The 15,921-nt window shown below is 57.1% G+C and overlaps 1 protein-coding gene across 4 annotated transcripts in view; it reads left to right on the forward strand.

Annotated features, from left to right (window-relative positions):
• Positions 1–738: 738 nt before the first annotated feature.
• Positions 739–15,921, forward strand: part of ZFPM1 (zinc finger protein, FOG family member 1) — a 73,380-nt gene continuing 58,197 nt past the window's right edge. For 3 of the 4 annotated variants that reach the window (XM_080643911.1, XM_080643914.1, XM_080643912.1), the window contains exon 1: positions 1,151–1,466. In XM_080643911.1, coding sequence (XP_080500037.1) covers positions 1,427–1,466 — 40 coding nt within the window. In that variant the 5' untranslated portion in view covers positions 1,151–1,426. Of the gene's footprint in view, positions 875–1,150; positions 1,467–15,921 lie in introns of those variants that run through there. The other variant, XM_080643913.1, reaches the window with a different exon arrangement.

The raw sequence follows: 15,921 nt of genomic DNA on the forward strand, positions 1-15,921 counted from the left end.
GCATCTAATTCAGACCAAGAACATTAAAATAAAAGAATACAATTGTGCTCCTGTTGGGCAACCCTAATGCTGTGTGACCTTGAGCAAGGCTCACTGGAAATGGGGGCCTTTGGGATCCCATAAACATATCCCAAAGGACAAGAGGGTCATCTCTATTTCCAGGATTGGAACAGACAGGACTGACCCTGGGATCCTCGCTCCTTTCCGACTGCCCAGGCGGGAGGGGCGCAGAGATTCGCTCAACCGGCTGAGGGGCCGGCTTCCTGGGCCTCCATCAGGGCGCTCCGCAGAGGAAAGGCTCCGGAGGGGTGACACCCGCGACTGCTGGGAGAGGGACAGGGACAGGCCCCTAGCTTCCGCAATCTCCAAGATTTCCTGCCAGATCTCAGTCAGAGGGAGGAGGACCCGAGGTCTCAGCTTTCCATTTGGGAGTCTCGGCCACTGGGGTGGCAGACCCTGGGGATATCGCCTCCACCGGAGATTCGGAAGAAAGCCCCCACCAGCCAGAGCTGGCTCCACACCTCAAATCGGACCCAAGACAAATGTGAGGTGTCAGGGCATTGAGCTTCCCCGCAGGCTTAGGAGCGCGAAGACCGGAGGACCTGAGGGCGGAGTTATAGAGTAGGGGGCGGGGCCATAGGAGGCCGGGGCGGAGCCAGGCCGCTGGGGCGGAGGCGGGGCGGGGCCTTAGCGTCGGAGGGCTAAACCAGGTCCCGTCAGGCTTTGGGGCAGGGCCAGCGCTGAGGGGCGGGTCCAGAGAGGCCCGGAGCACGCCGGTTGCAATGCCGCGGCGCGGCGAGACGGAATAGGTCGCCGAGTCCCAGAGAGGCCTGAGGACAAAGCTTCAGGGCCGAAGGAGGAGTCGAGGCCTGAGGTCTACACAGGGCTGTGGGCGGGGCCTCTGGGCGGGGCCGGGGCCTCTGGGCGGGGCCGCGGCTCTGAGGGAGGGGCGGGGCCAACTATGTGCAGGCCTGGGCGGGCCCTCGGCGCCGGGGGCGGGGCCGGAGGCGAGGCGCCAGTGACCAGCAGGTCCCGCCCCTCCCTGCCCGCCCTCCCGGAGCGCCCGGGTCCTGGCCTCCCGGTTCGCTGTGTGCTGCCCGCAGGTTCCATTGAGAAAAGCTGAGCGGCGGCGGCGGCGGCGGCGGCGGCGGCGGCGGCGGCGGCGTCTGCGCGGGAGCCGAGGACCGGCAGCAGCCCGCCGCCCGCCGCCCCGGCGGTCCGCGCGCTTGCAGCGCCGGGGCCGAGCCTCCGGTTTCCGCAGCGGCTCCGAGCCGGCTGCGGCGGGCTGGGGGCGCGGGCCGGAGTGGCTGTGGAGCGCGGGGGCCGAGGGCATGAGCCGTCCCGTGGCTCCGCTGCGCCCCCGCCGCCCGCCGCCGCCCGCCAGGGGCTAGAGGCGGCCGCCGGGAGGGCACGCGGCGCCGGAGACATGTCCAGAAGGAAACAGAGCAATCCCCGGCAGATTAAGCGTGAGTCAAACTTTGCCCGCTCGCTCGCCGTCCCCGACCCCCGCCGTCCCACACCCGCCCCCCGCCCGCCCTGCTCTGCCCGCTCCGTCGGCGACCTTCACCCCGCGCCGCGCCCCCCGCGCTCTGTGCCAAGCGCGCCGCAATCTAATCTCCGCGGCGGGCTGGGCCCCCGCGTCTCGGCTTGGCACCGGGGGTCTGGCCGGGAGGGGTGTCCGCCCAAACAGTCGGGATCCGAGTGGCTGGGGCGCGCCCACCTCGTGGCGGACCCTTCCCCCACATCCCCGAGATGGTGCGGCGATAAGGCGGCCCCGATCTGGGCTCAGATAAAGTTTAAAATATTCCATTCTGCAAGTCCCATCCTGATAAGATCACTCTGTCGGGACGGGCTGAAATTGTGATCTTATCTCGCGCAGTTGACTCTCCCAGGCTTTGTATCTAGAGGGAGAAAGAGAGACCTGGGAGGAAGAGGGGACACCCGAGGCCCCGTGGAAATGCATGGTCAAGTGGCGGGGACCCGCTGGCGCCCACTACCACTCCCGCTGGCCAAAGAGCCACGTGGCTTGCGGGGGGTGGGGCGGGGGCGTGCAGCTACTCAGACCCCTGTGTCCTGTAGCCCTGGTATCAAACTCCAGCCTTCCATGCCTGGAGACAGCCTCTTGGAGGTCCGACCCGGTCAAGGCCGCACCGGCAGCAGAAGGTGCGCTCGGATGCCTGCGGGAACACCCACCACCCCTCCAAGTCAAAGAAGAGGCTCCCCCCGGCCAGGGTCGCCCCTGTGCGCGTCCAAGTTTCTCTCCCATCCGCCCTGAGGGCCTCTCCCCGGGGGTCTAGGTGGCCACTGAGTTCACACTGCTGATGCCCCAGCGGTAAGAGCGCCCGCACTCTCGGGGGCCACGCGGCTGCGGGAAAAGCAACAGAGCTAGTGCACAGGAAGCGCGGCTCCCCGCCCCACGCCAATAATAACTTGGAGCTTCGGCATCCAGGGCGGAGGCGCGGGACTTCCTCCGGGGGTCGCATCTCCCAGGCCAGACAGACGGGCAGGTAGTAGGGGCCAGCCCGCTGCCCAGCCCCAGGCAGTGGGCACTACCACTTCTGTTCGCCTGACCACTGCTACCAGAGCCGACTATGCGAACTCCTGGGGGAGTGTCTACTCCCGAGTTTCGGGGGAGGGGGGAACGCAAGGAGGAATCCGGATTCCCGTAATCCGACTCCCTCAATGTGCAAGTGGGACCTATTTTCAGAAAGTCGCCTTCTATCAAGTCAACTCAAGTATTAAAACCACCCACAGGTCCCGATCTGCGTGCGTTCTCTGGTTTCTTTTTCCCCTCCTCCCTTGTGCGCTACTGATCGGTCTGTTCTCGTGTGTGCGTATGTGTATGTGTTTCAGCGTGATGAGAAATGCAGATAGCGCGGGCAGGGAGATCGCAGGTTGGGAACCGATCGCCAGTGCCGATAAGGCCTAGAGCGGGACGAGCGCCCTGGCCAGCTGGGTTGGCCAAACAGTGCACTTTAGGGACGGGGACTGCAGCTCGCGCAAGGGTGAGCCCCCGCTGCCCACCCTCAATGCTCCCTAGACCCAGGCAGAGGTGGGGGCCGGGCCTGGGAGGCGGGGCCGGGCACTCTCCCTGCAGCCCGCGGCCCCGGGAGCCTCCTCCCCGTGGCAGATCTTGGCGCGTTAAGATGCGAGCGCTGATTGTCACCAAGCGGCGGCGCCCGCCCGCCTGCCCTCTGCCCGCGGCTGTGCGTGCAGCCCTCGCAGCTGTGCGCCAGCCACACTGGCCTCACCTGCAACCAGGCCGCGGGTAGGCTAAGCTCGTGGGGCCGCCGTCCCCCGCTCCCTCACCAAAGCCGGGGCGCAGCTGCCCGCGCCTCTGTGTGCCTTTTGTTCCGCGCAGAGATAGATGTGCCGCGCTGATAAGGCGAGTAACCGATGGCGGCGGCGATAGGCGCTTCCATTTATTAACTTCAAACGTGAGAGCGGGGGAGGGCGAGGCGGGAGCGCGGCCTTGGCCGGCCAGATGGCTGACACGATAGGCCCGGCTGCGCTGGCGGGGAGCGCTGGGCAGAACGAGGCCCGGGACCCCTGGTCCCCCCACCCCTCTGAGCTTTCCTCCCGCCCGGGTCGATGTGAGCTCTGATAAACGCCGGGGCGGGTCGGCCGGATGGTGATCGCCAAGAACGATAAGAGTCCTTATCTATGGCCACCAGGCCCCGCCGGTTCAAGGCAACAACAGAGAGGGGGGGGTCTCGCCTGGGCGAGTGGGGGCCTTGGACGTGGGCAGGGGTAGGAGCCGTGGGCCTGTGTCCTCGCCAGGGTTGGTCTGTCTGGGCTAGTTTTCATCCCAAACACACTTAATTGCCAAGAAGTTGATTCTCCCCCTGCGGGTGGTACAGTCCGTCAAAATGAAAGGAAAGTGACTGTGCTGGCCAGGAGCGGGGAGGCAGGGGAGGATACCCCGCCCCTGATTTCTATTAGATGGTGTGAGACAGCCAGAGGTGGGGTTGGCACCTCCAGCAGGAGATAGGGTGTTTTTCCTCTTGAATCATGTTAGGGTTGGTGTCGTTTCTGGCAAGTGTGAGGTGTAACCTGCTTGGAGTTTACTTGAAAACACACACACACACACACACACACACAAAACGTGGTTTCTATTGCCCAGGCTGAGTTTTGGGGGACCCAGTATGCTGGTTTCTTTTTTAGTGTGTCCCCCAAATTAGGAGAGAAGGTCTGTGTACATGTGTACATCTGTCTTGATTCATTCAGAATGTCTTTATTAAGCACTTGCTGTATGCAAGCACTGGGTCACACCACATTGGGGAGATGGGAGTGGGTGAGACTGGGAGCAGTGTGGAAAGTCAAGACAAGGTAAGGGGTAGAGAACAGATGGGTAGTCAGGGACACTTTCTGGAATGGGGGTTAGGAAGAGGCTAGCCATGGTTTGCCCCAGGGACAAGGGACAGTCCTCACTTTCCAACTCTGAAAAATGGGATGATGATTCCTGGCTGTTGAGGGGAATAAAGGGCCGAGAGTCACGAGATTCTAGGGAAGGGATGGCCTGTGTGAGGAGGCAAGAATGAGGTCAGGAGGGTGGGGCTGGGCCTCAGTTTCCCTTTCTGAAAAAAAGCGGATAGGAGTGAACTCCCAGGTCAGATGGGCTGTCCAGGGGCCACAGAGTCCCTCTATAGTGGGAAAGCCCTTGGGGACCATGGATCCAGATACAAGGTAGAAACCGAAGTTAGCCAAGGAAGAGACTTCCAGAAGAGGCTGGGCTTTGCCTGGCCGGACAGCCCCCACCAGTCCCAGCCCCAACAGCTACTCCAGCTCCATCTCAGATGATGGTGTTTTTCACACATTCTCAGAGTTTGATTAAACAAATTATTGGTGACCACAAGATGACTAATTTACTCCGAGCTTCAAAGTCACCCGCCTGCTCTCCGAAGCAGCCTGACGCCCACCCGTAGGACTGGCTATGCCTTCTGGCGAGGGCCAGTTCCAGGAGAGCCTGGGTTAGGCCCCAGAAAGAAACGAGGTGGTCTCTGTGAGTTTTTATGAATGTAAGCGCAATTATCTGCACAGAGCCATGCACACTTTCTTTCCATGTGTGGGAGGCACCTGGAGTCTGCCTGGCTCCCAGGGGCCACCTTGAAATGCCACTGTGGTGGCAGAGAAGCTGGAAAAGAGGGATCTGTGGCAACCTCGCTGCCCCTGACTTGAGCCACCGTTGGCAGGTTACCTTACCTTCCACAGCCTCTGAAAAACAGGTGTGACTGTGCCTGCTGTCCAGAGGTTGACAGGCACTAAGTTCAGCCTTCAGCTGGCTTTGGCCCCCTCCCAAGCACCCTGGGGGCATGGGGATTGAGCTATAGTGAGCAAAGGGGACAGAGGATTTAGAGACCCGGAAGGATTTGCTCACAGTGCCTGCCCCTGAACCTGGACTTTAACAGGGTTCTCGTGCACCTGAGAACTCAGCCTCTCACTCCTGATGGTGGGACTTCACCCGGCTCTGAACCGTTCCTGGTTTTCCTTTATTCTTGGGCCTCAGGAAACATAGTCAGCTCATTTGATAATAATAATAACATAAATAATAGCTAATCCAGAGTTTACTCTGTGCCACACTACATATTAACTTAAAGCAGGTCCTGTTCGTATTGCCATTTATATCTAAAGAAACTGAATCACAAAGAGGTCAAGTTTCTCACCCAAGAAAGTGGCAGAGCGAGAATTGAAATACAGGCAGCGTGGCCCCTCACTCTGAACCAGTATGTCTGAACATCACGATGCTTTCTTGAAGTTCTCTCTTCTCTACCTGACTCTGGGCTTCTCAGGGCCTCAATCTCCACACCTGTAGAATGGGCCTTTGGGAGCAGTGACATTCTGGGGTCTTTCCCAGCCCTGCCCTTGCTGCATCTCCCATGGCCTCCTTCCTGAGACATTCCTGTGCAGGAGTGGTCCCCGGGGAGACTTTACCCAGCCCTACCCGGGGGCCTGAGCCTGGCCTAGTCCTGGCTGCCCAGCCAGCCCCTCCCCGGAGGTCACCGGGAGCCCAGCATGGCACCAGCACCGCCAGCAATTTAAATGGGTCAGTTGGGGAAGAAAGGAGGAGGGAATGCGATGCCATTAATTGTACCCCTTATCTCCTGTTTCTATGCCAACCAGACGTTCCTGGGGCTTGACGGGCTCGTGAATAATACTCCCGGCCAGCCTATCTGCCATCGACAGGCCTCCTCCTGGAGGCAGCTGTTGCCTCGCCGATTGGTATCACCTACCTCATAGACCCAGGCCTGGGCCCTCACATAGGATGGCCGAGCCACACTCGGGCACCTGTCCACTCAGCCATCATACCGCTGGATCTTCCTGGAGCTGTCCTTGGCTACTGTCCCCATTTCACAGAGGGGGAAACTGAGGCCACAGCCACATGTGTGTTCTCTGGACCTAGTCTGCTGTTCCCCATTCAGGCAGGAGTGGCCTGGGGAACATATCTCCTGGCCCTCTGTGGACCTCCGTGTCCTTGGCTGTGGCAGAACAGGGCAGGTGGTCCCACTGGTAAGAGATCAGCTTCCTTTAAGCTGCACTGCATGTGGCCCTATGAGAAGAGGAGAGCCTGCACTTGCGGCAGTTCCCATCAGGGCTGAGCCCCTCACCAGGCTGTTCACAACCAGAAACTCCGAGGATTTCTTTCTCTCTCTCTCTCTCTCTCTCTCTCTCTCTCTCTCTCTCTCTCTCTCTCTCTTCCTTTGGTCCCTTCTTGCCTCAGTGCCTTTGCACAGCTGCTGCTCAGGTCTCCACTCAGAGCCCCTCACAGGCAGATCATTTCTCACCTCCACACCCCACCCTTCCCACAGAGACCTCATTAGTCTGTTTGATCACTCACTGCCTGGGAGCGGGGACTGAGTCTGTTCTGTCCCCACAAAGAGGGCCTTTCAGAACTCTGTCGGATAAATGATCTAATGGATACATGACATGAAATGACATGGCTGGGATCTCAGCTGTGCCACTTAGTGGCCTTGGGACTAGGGGCAATGCGCACCCCATGCGAGCCCCGTTTTCCCCATCTACAAAACTGGGTGATGGCATTGCTGGCCCCTGAGCACCACTGTGAGGATCAAAGAGAAATACACATTATCAGAAACAACTGCTATGAACCATCCTCCTCCTCCTCCACAGTATCTCTGTGGTCATTCAGGTCAGATCTGTAGTTCCCAGCTTATGTGAGATGGAGAAATCCCTTTTCCCAAACTCCCAGAGAGTAAAACACCTACAGGGCCTTACCTGGGAAGATCTCCCGCCCACTCTCTGGCCCTATGGCCCACAGAGCTCGCTGTGCCAGGCCCCTGGTGACCAGCCACCCCTCTTCCTAGCTGGCTCATTCCCCCACGACTTGCCAAGTGAGTACCCAAGCTGTGCAATCTCGGCACATTGCTTGCCCTCTCTGGGCTGGAGTCTTTTCTTTGTTAGAAGAGAAGGGAAGAGGAGGGGCTGTACTGGTGAGTAGTCAGTGATATTCCTCTGCCCCGCCCCCTACCACCTCCTCACCTCCCTTCCTGAACTCTGGATGGGTCTAGGCCAAGCCGTCCCAGAGTTGAGAGGCCACAGGGCCAGGCAGCCAAGTGAGAGTCTCCTGTGTCCCTGTGCCCATTTCACAGGTGAAGTGGGAACTAGAGGCCTAAAGAGGGAGGTGGGCTTACCAAGTGTTCCCAGCCAGCAACTGCCTGGGCCAGGAGAAAAGCAGTGGGCCTGGGAGAGCGGGTCCAGGAGGAGTGGGGGATCTCTGCAGGAAGGCAGCCTTAGTGGTTGCTGTCGGGGTACCAGGCAGCATTGGTGTGGTGCTCCCTCTCTGCTTCAGTTTGCCCATTGGTTCAATGGGCACATCCCAGTTCATTGCCCTAGTTTTCAGATGAGGACATGAGACCACAAGAGTTCAAGACTTGAGTCCTGACTTGGGGCAAGGAGGAAAAAGGGGAAATGGTTAAGTTCTGAAAGAGGCCTGGGTCCCAGCCTTTCATCTCAACACACAGCTTCCCAGCTGAGCATGTTGACGAGTGTCTCCTTCATCCATGTGTAGAATGCCTATAACACCGTGCCTGCTCCAGGGGCTATACTGAGAGCTCAAAATGGCTGGGACACAGCAGCAACAGTTGGAGCATACCTGAGGTCCAGATTAGGTAGGGACCTAAGCTTTGTGCTGCTGAGTAACATGTTGCTTCATGGGACCACCAGGTGGGCTAAGGACAGAGACTCTTTTCTTGGGAGCCTCTGGATTCCATCCTCACCCCCATCTTCCACATCAGGGAGCCAGGGCTCTGAGTTCCAGGCCTGGGCCACACTCTAAGGGCTGTGGGCTGCAGACTAGCCCTCACCTCCAGAGTGGGAGACCACTGTAGTGGGGTCCACTGCTCAGCCTTGAGTCCTGGCCTCATTGTGACCCTGGGGCAAGTAGCTTCTCTCATGCCTCAGTTTCTACTTTTGAAGGAAGAGCTTAAAAAGAGCAGATTCCTCCTGGGGCCTTCATGAGGGGTCCATGAAATCCCAGGTGCAAACTGTGAAGTGCTGACCTGGGTTTGTGTCCTGGGTGGACACTGGGGCCCTAAGAGCTGCTGGCTATATTACTGATATTTTGCCAGATACCCAAGAGCCCATCACTCAACACAGAGCCCTAACTTCTGCCTTCCTCTCCTTTGGATGTTCGTTTTTGAAAATGGAGGGATTTGTGGGCAGGGGTGCCCTGACTATACCACGCCCTTGGCTGGGTCTGCCCCACACTCAAGCCCTCTCAGTCCTTTCCTGCACAGGGATCTTACCTGCTGTTATGTTCATCATCATTGGTTGACCCATTTTACAGGTGAGAAAACTGAGGCCCTGGGAGACTGTAACATGTCTGGGAGTGACATAGAGGTGGGCAGAGGTTTATCTGGGCAGTGCCTGCTCAGCCCTCCAGGCCATCTGCCCCAGTGTTCTGTATCTTCCTGAGGCCTCTCCAGCTCTTCCACCCCTCCTTCCCCTTCCTCACAGCCCCATGTTTGGGAGAAGGCAGTGGCCCCGCTGGGACAGGAATGTAGTAGCTGACCTTGGGCCAGAGCCTGGTAAGGCAGATAAGAAGGCCCTCCCCTTGGCCTCCTGTCCCTCCATTCTGCCCTCCCTTGGCCGAGAGGCTATGGGCTCTCAGAATTTTGTTTTCCCCACCTATAAAAAGGTGATGGGGTACAGTTTCCATGAGCCCAGGCCTGGTCATAGCCCAGCCCAGCTGCTCCTGCTTCCTTCAGTCCTGTAGCTGGAATGGGGACAAAGACCCAGTCAGCCAGCCAGTGTCTGAAATCTCGTGGCCTCATGTACCTGCTAAGCACTTTGCAGACATCCTCTCTTGTGGTTCTCCTGAAACACACTCAGATTAGGGTCCCCAATCTATTTTGCACACAAAAAAATGGAGGATCAGAGAGTGTGGGTGGCTGCACCAGAGTGACACAGCACATAAGTGGCATGGAGATGGGATGGATGGGGTCATCTGTGTGAGCCCTACCCGGTCTCCCCTGGCAGGTGTGTTGCTTCCTGGCCAGGAGGGTAGACCACAAGGGGATCTCTGAACATGGGTATTACTGCCACAGACAGGTAGAATCCTGGGGTCGAGGTTCTTGGACTCTGGGTGTGAAGAAATTACTTTGCCTTCCTGAGCCTGTCTCTACTTCTGCAAGATGGGGACACCGGGCTGAGCTCTGAAAGTACCTGGGCCTTGTGCAAGTCATTGAGCCTCTATGAGCCTTAGTTTCCCCCTACAAAATGAAACAGACCTCTTCGGGCATCTCAGTGAAACAAATGAGACTTGACGTAGGAGGTATAGCCTGGGCCAGAACTGGTGTGTCATTTTTATTGTTTTACAAAATTAAAATGAAGAGGACAGAGTGGTACCTCTCCCCTCTCCAGGCTCCCTTGGGCTGCTTCCTTTCGGTTCCTCTTGATGCCTTCAAGCCCTCTAGCTTTCCCAATCTCCAGTCACAATCTTCGGCCTCAATTTCCCTTTTCTCCATCAAGCCCCCACCCTGCTAGTCAGACCCAGGGAGTAGGAGGGGGAGGGGCCCAGGGCCAGGTGGTCTTGGCTGCTTCCTGCAGTAGGGTTTGGAGGAAGGGCTTCCAGAGGGCCCCCCAGTAGAAATAGGACCTTGCAGGCAATGGTGAGTCCATTCTGGACATTGCTGGATTCTCAGCTCCCAGGAAGGAATTGAGGGGCCTGGGGCTGCCCTCTCAGCTGATCTTTGGGCTTCTCTGCCAATAGGCACTTAGCCCCTCAAGAAAGGAGAGAAATCCAAGGCAGAGCTATGCACAGCCACAGGGCCTCTCGTGGCCTCCTCCATCCACCCTCAGCTTATCTAGAACCCCAAGTTCATTCTCGATCACTCCAGGCTTTTTATCATTACAGCAAGCATTTCTTAAGCCTTTACTCTGTCCCGAGGACTTTAGCTGTGAGCTCACAGCCTTCCACCAGTTACCTTCAAGGGAGGCTCATTGACTAGCCTAGTGCACAAAAGGGAAACTGAGGTTTAGAGAGTTTGAAGGTCAGACCTAACACTGCACCAAGTTCCTGGGGGAGGGTAGAGCTCTGTGCTCCCTGCTGGGCCTGGCCATGTCCAAGTTCAAGTTCAGAAGTCCAAATTCAAGTTCAGAAACTAAGGCCTTCCTGTGGTTCCAGGCAGCATCCAGCTCTGGTCACCATGCTATTCCTCACTGGCTGCATGACCTTCAGTGAGTCCCTTCCCCTTTTTGGGCAGAGCCCACTGGGGTGTCCCCATCCTACTGATATTTTTTGCTGCCAGGGATTGGGGCTAGTAAAAGGTCTCAGGCCAGGGACAGGGGACCCTGCAGGTCTCAAGGTAGGAGGACAGACTGTTCACAGCACAACCCCACCTGTTGTGCCCCCACACCACCATCCATCTTTCCACTTCATGGGCCTGGCACAGCTCAGGAAGGCCTGGGACAACCCAGCCCACTGGGACCTTGAGGTGGCCTCCTGTCTCAGTGTCCCCGCCTATTCGATATACCCATACCTGGCTCCACCAAAACCAAACATTTTCCCAGAGAGCAGAGGGAGAAGCCCTATACTCATTTGGTGGCCTTGAGGGTCGGCTGGCACCCAGGCCCTCGGGGGCCACAGCAAGGTCAGTGGTCCCTCTCTCCCTCCCGGCCTTGCCAGCCGGAGCCCAGTCTGCCCCGAACTGTCTCCTGGTCCGGGCCTCTGGCAGGCGCAGGTTTCAGCTCCTGTGATAACTCGGAAAGTTGAACTGGCCCCATTACTGCGCTGAGATGGTTGGCGAGATACTGCCTTGATAATGGGGGAGATACAGCCTCTCCGTGGCCAATAGCCCAGCCTCTCCACCCATTAACATTCCCCACCAGCGATCCGCTCCTGCGCCTATCTCCTCCATTTCCACTCCTCCCGCAGATAAGAATGGAAATTCTGACTTCATAGCTCACTGATTAAAGTGTCTGGATTTCTTGATAATACACAGATAAATTATGTTTTTGAAAAAGAAGGTAGGGAGGAGGGTGAGGAGGGCGGGGGCCCTGGAGGGGAGCCCTTGGCTGTCTCTCCAGCCTTCCCTGGCCCCCGGGCAGGCCGTGCATGCACCTCCCAGGTTTTGGTACAAAGTTAGCATCCAGGGGCCAGCTGGGAAGGCAGAGCAGGCCTCCCTCAGAAGGAGAAATCACGTTGGAGGGAATTGTGCCCAGGCCTGAGGGTCAAGTACTCTGTGGGGGAATTATTGGGCACCTACTGTATCCAGGAGACACAGTTCTCGGTGTCCAGGAGACAGAGACCTGAATAAGCAAAATTCCCAGTGGGGCTGGGTGGTCCCAGATCCTCCTGAACTATGCCAGGCCTGAGCCAGGAGTTGACCTGCCTGCCTGGACTCTTAACTCTTAGGGAACAGCTCTGTGCCTCAGTTTCCTCATCTGTCAAATGCGCACAGGCTGTGGAAAGGATGCAGTCCCCCAAAGGCAGGAATTTTGTTTGTTCAGGTCTCTGTCTCCGGGCGTGGTTATACAGTAGGTGCCCAATAAATGTTGAGGGACCAAGCAACGCCCCACTTGTCTCCCTGCCTCATCCCCAGCCATCCTGCCTTTCGAGGCCTGCCCGGCTGCCACGAGTGACAGCAGCACCCAAATGGGACTGAGGTGCCATCTCCGAGTCTGTCTGGATAAAGCCGCATCCTTCAGCTGATCCGAGATCCTGCGCTGATGGTGCGATTAGCAACGATTAGGGCTGGCGTGTGGCTAATCCTCCCGCTGAGGGACAGGTGAGGCAGCTGTGGTGAGGGCGGTGCCTGCAGAGGAACACCCAGATGTTTGGGAGGGGAAACCAGGGCCCTGGCAGCCTTGACATGCCAGCTGGGCCAGTGGTCAGGCAGAGCCCACCTCCCTCGCTGCAGAGAGCCCTCCAGAGGGACTGCAGAGGCTCCCGGCAGGCATAGGGCAACTGGCCATTTCCCCGCTTTCTGCAACTCTTTAAAAAATGAGATTCTCTGTGAGCCCAGAGGCAGGAAGCCTGAGTGGACAGTCAGCAGCATTTGTGGATGGCTCTGGGACTCCCCAATTATAATAATCCTAATGGTGGCCATTGTTAGATAATACCTCCCTTTACTAGGCTGTATGCCAGGCCTGGACTTGACCTGTGTTATCCTGAAGAGTACTCCCAGCAGCCCTGAGAAGGGCATCTCTGACCTCATTTCTCCTTGGAGGATTCAGACTCAGAGAGGTTGAACAATTCACCCAAGGTCACACAGCTTGGGAGGGAGCAATAAAGACACTGGTTTAGAGGCCTGGTCAAGGTGATTTACTGCTCTGAACCACACAGCCATGTCCAAGAGCAGTAGGTGATAGGTGCTTCTACGTCTGCCCCCAGAAAACTGGCTCCTTTTATGATAAAGTTGGTTTCTTTCTGTCTTTGGGAGTTTGATTTATTTCAGTGTTCTAAGGGAAGTCAGCTATTTTTTAGTAAAATGGGAGCATATACAGGTGAGGGGGACAAGTGTAGAATGGGGTACCTGGGGTTTGATTCCTGCCCCTTGGGCAGGTGGTCTGGGCAAGTGACTTAATGTTTCTGGACCCTAGTTTCCTCACCAGAACAATGGGCATAATCTCAATTCTGGCCTCCTTGGCCTTTGAGGAATGAGACAGGAGAGAAATGGGAAAAGCATCAAGAACTCAAGGGTTCTCTGAGGGGCATGGACAGTAGGGTGGGGCAAAAGTAGGTTTATAGTTGTGAATATGGGAATCAGAGTTTATTCTTGTATTATTTATTAATCACTATTATTTTCCATATAAACAGCTGTAAACCTACCATTGCCTCACCCTGTATGGGTCTGCCTGCTGCACATGCTCCATGAATGCTACCAGCATTCTTCCTGGACTCTTTGGCAAATAGCTCTGGTTTGCAGAGGCCCAGGGCCCTGTCAGTAATGCAGGTGGTTCTGGAACATTTGTCCAATGGGCCTGGGAGTCCATTCCTTAGAGAACCCTCCATTTTTACCAGAGACAGAGGGATCATAGAGTGTGGGGTCTAGCCTGCCTCCTCTCTGTGGCTCACAGGCACTGCCCTGTTCTGAGCCTCAGTTTCTACATCTGTAAAATGTGGCTGAAGATACTAAGACCTGCCTTGCAGGCCTTGGGCTGGGAGTCAGGCACCTGCTGTGGCCAACTCCCCTGAGGGCTCCCCGTTCCTGTGCAGCTGTGCCCATCCTGGCCTCGCAGGATGCCTCAAGGGAGGAGCTCAGCACCCAGTCTCAAGGCCCAGATTCAAATCCCAGCCCCACCTACTTTTGTCCTGTATCCTCTCTGAGTCTCCCTGCCCTCCTCCATGAAGTGGGGAGTCATCCCCCCTCAGGAGAGCCCTTTAGAGAGCTAATGAGAAGGATCCAGGGTCTCTTCACTCTGCAAGGACTGATGTGCCCACTGCTATTGACAACCACCCCAGTACCCCTACCCCTTCCAGCTGAGAACTCTGGGTGAAGATCCTGGGTGTGTTGGACACAGCTGGAGGGAGCCTGAGAGGGAGGCCCCACCCCTTGGTTGCCACACTTGGGGGCTGGGTGTGGGGGTATGTCCCATCCTACCCCTCCCCAACAAGAAAGGAAAAAAGAAAAGGGAACTGTGATAAAAAGGGTGATAGGCCTGTGTGGTGGAGGAGTCCTATCGCTGTTATCTATCTGCCTGCTGCTCTGAGCAGTTCTGTTGTTTCCCTTATCTCACCCACCAAAATGCCAAGAACAAAAGCATGAGCACACTCATACACACACACCCGGGAGCCCACCACCCCACAACTCATGGAGTCCCAAGAAAGTGGTGAAAGCTAGGGGGTTCAGGTTCTCTTAAAGCTATGATCATCATCATCATTTTGCAAAGGAAGCCAAAATATAGCCCTCCCTGAGACAAAGCAGCTAAAATTAAGAAGTTACCCTGGAAGGAAGGACCTAGCCTTTGAGAGGGGTGGGGGGGAAGAGAGACAAGGTTCTAGCTGTGCTGCTACATCCTAGCTGTGTGACCTGGGGTCCGTATCTTTCCCCCTCTGAGTTCTTAATTGGGGGTAGGGGAAGTAGGTAGAATATGAGGATTTAAGGGAACCTTAGAGGAAAAGGAAGAGCCTGCACTATAACCAGTCTTCCCCAGGCTGCAAGCGGCCCCTTGTGTTCCAGACTTGGGGCTGGGGCAGGCCAGTCACCCAGAGCCTGGCACTCTCAGAACCTGCTCCCGCAGAACGTAGTCTCCCCCAGAGCGCAGCCTAGGCCCTCAGGGCCCAGGCCCCCAGCCTGGCATCCCAGAGCCCAGTACCCACTCCAGCTTGACGCCCCCTAGAGTCCAAAGCACAGCCCCCCCTTGCCTGGTCTGGCACTTCCAGAGCCCAGCACCCCCAGATCCCAGCCCAATCCCCCTCAACTTCCGCCCAAGAGCCCAACCCAGCCCCTCAAAGCCCAAGTCCCTCAACCTGGCACCCCAGAATCTGGCATTCCCAGAGCTCAGGGCCCCCAGAACCTAGCCTTCCCCCCCACCCTCAGAACCCCTTGCCTGATCTCCCAACCAAGGCCCTTCCAGAGTTCAGTCCCCTGAGCCCAGTAACCCTAGCCTGGCCCCCCAACCCTGCCTACCCAACAGCTTCCAGGCAGGCACCCCCTCAGCCAGGGAACCAAGGTCCTAACTTGTATGTTGGCAGTTAATGGAAGCAGGGTATGTAAATAAGCATGAGTGTGACACAGGGATTGGCTGTTCACTGAGGGGTGGGGCCGCTTCCAGTGTCCCACCCAGACCTTGCCCTCCTGGTGGAAATCCCCCCTTCCCCAGCTTTTGAAGGGCTGGCCTCTCCAGACCTTGCTGCTGAGGCTCTGCATTTGCATGGGAGCCGAGGAATGGGTAGGTTGGCCTTTAGATGACCTCCTGCTGACCCTCAGAGCGCAGATCCTCACAGCCTGAAATTGGGGGCCAGGATTTGTGTGTTCCTGAGATCAGCACTGACAACTCTGACTCCCAGATGGGAACACCAAGTTCAAAAGCTGGGTGGGGACAGTTCAAGGCTGGCCAACCTCCCCTTCTACTCCCTATGTCTGGCACCTCCAGACCATGTGCATGCTGTCCCCCGACTCTGCCCTCCTCCAGCTATGATTTTTATTTAGAACTTGGCTCTGCCAGGCTCTCTGTAGCACCAACTTCATGAATGACAGTTCCAACCCGTTTGCCAGACCTGCTCCCCTCTCTGTAAATCTGAGGGTCTGGTCTCTGCCTCCCAAGGCGGTTTCTGTGTCCTCCAGCAAGCCCTGTTGCTCCTGAGCCTCAGTTTTCCCATCCACACAAGGAGAAGGAAGTTGTCTGGGGGCTCCCTACTCTTTCTGTGGCATATTCTAGAAACTTGGGGTCTTCCAGATTTCCCATTTTCAGAAATTTACATGACAGGAAACCATATCTGTAGGAAGTATTCAAGCAAGT

This window comes from Plecotus auritus, assembly GCF_963455305.1.
Source record: "Plecotus auritus genome assembly, chromosome: 10".
NCBI lineage: Eukaryota > Metazoa > Chordata > Mammalia > Chiroptera > Vespertilionidae > Plecotus > Plecotus auritus.